At 58.9% G+C, this 6323-nt stretch overlaps 1 protein-coding gene across 1 annotated transcript in view; it reads right to left on the bottom strand.

Annotated features, from left to right (window-relative positions):
• Nucleotides 1-2: 2 nt before the first annotated feature.
• SART1 (squamous cell carcinoma antigen recognized by T cells 1) overlaps nucleotides 3-6323 on the bottom strand; it is a gene marked incomplete at its 3' end in the record, with an annotated part of 12712 nt that continues 6391 nt past the window's right edge. The window contains exons 6-19 of the mRNA XM_005864465.2: nucleotides 6240-6317; nucleotides 6029-6128; nucleotides 5802-5944; nucleotides 5478-5684; nucleotides 4711-4835; nucleotides 4494-4630; nucleotides 4260-4399; nucleotides 2655-2828; nucleotides 2397-2507; nucleotides 2045-2132; nucleotides 1149-1239; nucleotides 884-1019; nucleotides 230-319; nucleotides 3-122 (exon numbers count right to left, since the gene is read on the bottom strand). Of these exons, the coding sequence (XP_005864527.1) occupies nucleotides 3-122; nucleotides 230-319; nucleotides 884-1019; nucleotides 1149-1239; nucleotides 2045-2132; nucleotides 2397-2507; nucleotides 2655-2828; nucleotides 4260-4399; nucleotides 4494-4630; nucleotides 4711-4835; nucleotides 5478-5684; nucleotides 5802-5944; nucleotides 6029-6128; nucleotides 6240-6317 (1740 nt within the window). The remainder of the gene's footprint in view (nucleotides 123-229; nucleotides 320-883; nucleotides 1020-1148; nucleotides 1240-2044; nucleotides 2133-2396; nucleotides 2508-2654; nucleotides 2829-4259; nucleotides 4400-4493; nucleotides 4631-4710; nucleotides 4836-5477; nucleotides 5685-5801; nucleotides 5945-6028; nucleotides 6129-6239; nucleotides 6318-6323) is intronic.

Here is a 6323-nt window from a genome sequence, read left to right as displayed (position 1 = left end):
GCGTTCATGCTCTTGCCGCTGCCGCTGAGCACGATGTACGGTGTCTTCTGGGCCTTTTGCTTTTCCTGGAGCAAAGCCACAGTGCCCAGGGGTGTGTCGCTGGAGCTCATCTTCTTCAGGAGCTGTGGGGTCATAGCCAGTCAGCACAAGGAGGGAGCAGCGCAGCCCACCAGCCACCCCAGAACCAGCAGATGTAAAGCCACCCCAAGTCATCCCATGGGCCACCCACCGCCTCCTCGTCCAGCTTCTTCATCCTCCGCTCTGTCTTCATCTTGCCCGAGCCTTTCCCGTGGAAGCGGTGGGACAGCTGTCGGAAAGCCTGGGGACACGGCAGGACATGTTAGAGCCGCCTGTGTCCCACAGGGCGAAGGGGGGGGTGGCCCACCTGAGCCGGGGTGGTGGGCCGGGATGAGAAGGGGAAACGGGCTCAGGAGAAGGATGTGCTGCGCTGGGGGCCTCAGGATCTCCAGTGACACCTGCTGGGCCGAGGCCGGGCCAGGACACAGGATGGAGGGAGGCAGCTAGCAAACCCGGGGAGTGTGTGAGCAGAGGGCTGGGGGTGAGGATGGGACACAGGGAGGAGGCAGGAGAGTCAGGCAAGGGCTGCCAGCAGGAGCGCGTGTGAGAACAGGGGCAGTCCAGGGCCTGGATATGCCACCAGAACGGTGGCCCTGAGGGCACATCAAGCCACTGAGGGGGCAGGTGAGCAAAGGACCAAGGCACCTGTCCCCCCTCCCGCCGGGCCTGTGAGGGGGACTGCGATGCCCACCAGAGAGAGAAACAAAGGCACAGAGGTTCGGACAGTTCTCCAGGGCCCCAGCCAGTGGTCCACTGAGCCCAGACCCCGTGGTACCCCGAGGGCCCCGTGCCAGAGGCCTCTCACCTCCTTGGGTGTGAGTTTTCGGCCCGTCTCATCCACATACTCGATCTTAACATCAGGCTTATAGCCGTCCTTCTCCTTGAAGTCCTGGGTGAAGCCCCGGTACTCCTCCCGCCGGCTATACTTGTCATCGATGGCCCTGGCGAGAGACAGAGGGGCTTCAGGGCCAGCCACTGCCCACCCTGCCTGGGTGCCCACCCTGCCTGGGTTCCGGCAGTCCCGAGCTGGCGCCAGCCCCTGGCCTTCTGCCCACCCCTGCTGTGCTCACATCTTGTCCTCAATGCAGTACACCGCTGACGGCAGGGACTTGTTGGGCGCCTTCACCCGGGCCACCTTCTGCACTGTCGTCTCCAGCAGTCCTGGGGAGAAGGGTGGTGAGACTCCAGGATGTCCACCCCATAACAGGGGCCCAGCCCCAGGGCAGGCCTGATGTCCCCAACTGCACAGAAGGTGCTGTGGAACCCTCACAGCTGTGCTGTGGGAGTAAAGGCATCAGGCCTGTCTGCAGACAAAGGAAAGAGACTCAGAGAGATCAGGCCCTTGTCAAAGGCCACTAAGTAAATGGCACAGCTGGGACCCTAATGCCAGGGGCTCTGTGCCATAGCCTGGACTGCTTCAAGTCCCCCATTCTTCCTCGGGAGACACTGAGCCTTGAGGGGTAAGTGGTGCTTTGTAGAGGGACATGTGAGCACAGCCATCAAAAATGGGGTGATGTAGCCCTAGCTCGTATGGCTCAGTGGAGAGAGCATCAGCCCAGGATAGAGGGTCCCAGGTTTGATTCTGGTCAAGGACATGTACCTCGATTGCAGGCTCAACCTCCGACCCTGGTTAGGGCGCATGCAGGAGACAACCAATCAATGTGTCTCTCTCACATCGATGTTTCTCTCTCTCCCTCCCTTCCACTCTCTCTAAAAATCAATGGAAAAATATCCTCGGGTGAAGATTAACAAAACAATAAAAATAGATGGGGTGATGTAGAGCAGGCCAGACACTCCAACGACTGCCCCACAACAGGTGCAAAAGGAGTGGCTCAGGGGTCCTGGGGGCGTGGCTCATAGCACTGAGAACAAGAGACACACCAGAGGGGACCAGGGGAGCCACGCAGGCACCCGGCTGTCACAGCACCCAGGCCCCGGCAGGGCTCATGGTGCCCGGAGCCCTTACCTTTGTTCTGACACAGGAGCAGTGCGGCTGCCAGCCCTCTATTCACGATGGGCTCCTCGTCCAGGATGGTGGTGGAGGAGGCAGAGAACTGGGGGTGGCACAGGGTGGTGAGTGGGCCACATGACACTTCTCACCCCTCACCCAAAGTCACCCCCACCACACCCTGTGAGATTTATGGACCCCATCTATGGGGGAGGAGACGAAGGCTCTGAGACACTGAGTAACTAGCCCTGGATCTCAGAGCTGGGCTGGAGCCCAGGTGGTCTGCCTCCAGCCCCAGCCCCCAACCCCACAAGGCTGTTCCCTGCCCGTCCATCCTCCCAGCCCCCAGCTTGCTCCTCCCTCAACTCACATCCTGATGCTGCTTCTCCTCATCCAGGTTGACTGTGCTCCAGCCAATGTTCTCCTCCCCGTCAGACTCGGAGCCGCCATTGGCCGAGCGTTCCTCGTCCCGTTCGAAGTCCTGGAGGACAGAAGACCAGCGTCAGCCCAGGCAGCCCATCCAGACACAGCTCATCACCGAGGACCACTGGGCCCGACACTGCTGCCCACACCTGGCCGCCAGCCAAGAGCAGAGCAGGTCAGTGAGGGGAGCTGCCTGCAGACTCACCATGAGCTCCTCCTGCTCCTCCCGGTTGCCGGCCAGCCCGTAGGTGGGGATCTCCCCCAAGGTGCGGCAGAACTCCGACGTGGCGTTGAACACGATGGTCCCCTTCCGCTCCGGATCCTCATCCTCCTCCAAGCCCCGCTGGCGGGACTCCAGCTTCTTCACAATCTCCACCACCTAGAGGAGGGAGCAGCTGTGGGCAAACCCAGAAGTTCCTGGGGCGGTGCCATTGAGACCCAGGAACCCAAGATCCTCCCTGGTGGTAGCAAGACAAGCCATTCCTACTGCCTGCAGCAAACCTGTGATGGTCTCCATGTCCTCCCTGACCCCTACCGCTCTCCACCTGCACCTGCATCAATCGCACTCTGCTCCAAAACCATCAATGGCTCCCTACTGCCCTGTGAATCAATATCCAAAAGCCTACATGGCCCTGGTGACCAAACCCTGCTCCTACCTCAGGCCACCCTCCTACCTGGCATGGCACCGAGGCCCCTCAAAACTCCACCCCTGACATTATCCCCCGACTGCACCCACTGTCTTCTCTATAGTGTCACTGCCATCAGCACACAAGGATTATCTGGGATCTCCCCTCCTTGAAAACATCCTCAAACCCACAGCCCCACTGCTCTGCCCAACAGCAACCTCCTCAGCGAAGTTTCTAGAAACCACATCTACTTCTGCACCCCTTCCCTTCCATTTTATTACCTTTCTTTTTTATTTTGAGAGTATGTTTATTAAAGCTAGGACAGTGAAGCAAAGGACTTAGGATAAAAGAAGCAATAGGAGAGAGCCTAGGCCGTGTTCAGCTTCGGCTCTCTAGAAACATATAGGAAAGTGAGCCACAGTGAGGGCGCATGCAGGGGGCAACCAATCAATGTGTCTCTCTCATGTTGATGTTTCTCTGAATACCCAGCCCAAGATACCAACCCTCCAAGTATTCTCTCGTGTCACCTTGTTCTGTCTCTCTGCTCTAATCACTATCAGAAATTACTGTTTGTTCACGTGTTCGCTGATGTCTCTCCCCCAAACCCCAATTAGAAATTCAGATCCATGAGCGCAGAGCCCCTTGGCTGCCTGTTCACCAGTGCCCTCCAACCACTAGGGTGATGCCTAACTCACAGTGGGCATGCAACATGTATTCACAGAAGACAGGGAAGGGTCTGACCCTAAAACATCATACAGTGAAAACACTACAGAAATCTAAAAATCTGCAACTAATATGTTATTAAACAAAAAAGAAAATCAAGATTGGAACTCAGGCCCAGACAGCGTGGCTCAGTGGTTGAGCATCAACCTATGAACCAGGAGGTCATGGTTTGATTCCTGGTCCGGGCACATGCCTGGGTTGCATGCTCAATCCCCAGTGTGGGGTGTGCAGGAGGCAACAGACAATGATTCTCTTTCATCATGAGTGTTTCTCTCTCTCTCTCTCTCCTCCTCTTCCTTCCTCTCTGAAATCAATACAGAATAAAGACTGGAATTCAGGTGCAGCCTACAAGGGCACAGGTGCCTGTGCTCCTAAGAACCGGCCATCACAGGCCTCCTGTCATTCTGTCCTGCTGAGGCCCACAGCCGCCTGTGCCCGCACACAGCCTGAGGGCCCCTTACCTTCTCGCCGCTGTCCCGCAGCTGGTGCAGCTGCTGCAGCTGCCGTAACCGGCGGCCCTTCTCCAGCTGCTTCTGCAGCTCCAGCTCCGCCTCATCCTCCTCCAGCAGCTCTGGGGACCCAGGTGGTGGCCCGCCCTCCTCTGGACAGAGGAGATGCCCGTTAGATCACCCTCCTGGACCCTCGGCCTTTTCCCTGCCCCTCCCCCCACCCTCAGCAAGCTGGGGTCCCCTCACCCTCATCACTGATATCCATGTTTTCCACTCGAGTGTCATCTGACGGTGGGGGCTGAGACACCGGCTCCTTCTCTTCCTCCTCCTCCGGGGCCTCCTCATCTCCCTCGGGCACTCGGCGCCGACCCCGGCCCCGCAGTCTGGGGGGAAGAGACCTCTCCAGTGAGCATCGGCCCGTAGGTCAGCCCAGCCCTCAGACCCCACCTGTGTCCAAGCCCACCTGGAACCAAAGTCCCCATCTTGAGTCTGGTCCCCAAGAGGCAGCAAGTCGTCAGCCCGCACTACCACCTCCTTCTCCTTCTTTCGGATCTTCTTCACCTTCCGCTTGGTCTTTTTAAAGGTCACCTGAGGAGCGGGGAGAAGTGAGACATGAAGGAGGTAGGGGGGAAGCGGGCGGCCACAGCCCACGAGAATGAACACTTCTTATACAGAAACAAGACGTGAGGTGCATGCGAGTATCATCCCACCATTGAGATGAGGAAAACAGAGGCACAGAGGTTAAGTAAGTGCCTGCCCAAGGTCACCTCGCAACTAAGAAGGAAAGCTGGGCTTGTGACTCTTGGGATTGTGGCCCCAGAGCCTGCTCTCAGCCACTTGGCCATGCACTGTACTGAGCCAGCTGTCGACCTGTGTCCATTCAGTCATCACAAGTGCAAAACCCACACCCAGCTGTAACATGACCACTCGCCAAACCCCTAACCCTGGCAGCAGCCCTGCGGAGTGGCCCCTACCATCCCATCTCAGGTGCCTCAGACGCACAGTGAAGTGGCTCACCCCAGGCACAGGCTGGCTACGTGGCAGAGCCTGAACATGAAGGCAGGTCCACCTGGCCCACTGCCCTGTTCTGTCTACACCCACCACCTCCCTGCATCTCCCCAGGGCAGCCAATCACTGCTCCTCCACAAGGACCGAGCGCCGCTGGCAGCCTAATCTCCCTCCTTAGCTCATTGCCCCAGTGACAAGTGTGGGCAGTAGCCGAGGGCTCACCATCTCCTCTGGCGTGAGGTACTCGGAGGCGAGCCGCGGCCCGACCATGCTCAGGGACTGAGCTTGCAGCCGCAGTTTGGTGCGGATCTCTTCCAGCTCACGTTCCCGAAGGCCATCGGCAATGCCGCCCTGCTCCAAACGGAAGGAGTGCGGCCGCTCGCCCTCCAGCTCCTCGTCGTACTTGGCCAGGATAGAGCGGGGTTTTTGCTGCAAGGCAAGAGGTACAGGTTGGGACCCAGCCTGGCTCATGAAAAGCCACAGAGCCACCCATTCCTCATAGCCCACTGCCCAGGTTCCCTGCTCCCGCCCCCGCGGCCCGCCTGCCTGTGCCAGGTCATCCACACTCTCATCCTCTGCATAGGGCAGGTAGTCGGGCTTTTTCTTCCGCAGCTCCACGTTTTTCTCTGCCCGCTCCTTATCCACCAGGTTCACGTTCACCAGCACGTCTTCCTCCTCCTGCAGCACGCCTGGGGACAGGGCAGAGGCCACTCACACTTGCCCCCAGATCAGCGGTGCCTGTGTCCCCAACCAGAGGACCCAGCTCAACCCACCTTTGTCCTTAAGGGTAAGGATCATAGTCTGCCCTTCTTGGAAGGAGTCAATGGCATGCTCCACAGTGAGGCCCTGCAGGTCCCGGGCACTGTACAGGTCCTAGAAGGGAGGGGCAAGTCCAGCGGAGTCAGGAGCCCTGACCCACCCCACCCGGGGATCCCAGCACCAGGACAGCAGTGCCCCCCCAACCCCACTGCCCCCAAACCTCACCTGCCGCCTCTGCCCGAACTCCTCCTCCACCAGAGTGCTGACACCAAACTCCTGGTCCATCTCCTCCAGCAGCTTGGCCTATAG

The sequence above is a fragment of the Myotis brandtii genome, unplaced genomic scaffold (genome assembly GCF_000412655.1).
Source record: "Myotis brandtii unplaced genomic scaffold, ASM41265v1 scaffold187, whole genome shotgun sequence".
Taxonomy (NCBI): domain Eukaryota; kingdom Metazoa; phylum Chordata; class Mammalia; order Chiroptera; family Vespertilionidae; genus Myotis; species Myotis brandtii.
The sequence above is the reverse complement of the archived record's forward strand: the minus strand, read 5'-3'. Positions and strand labels throughout refer to the sequence as shown.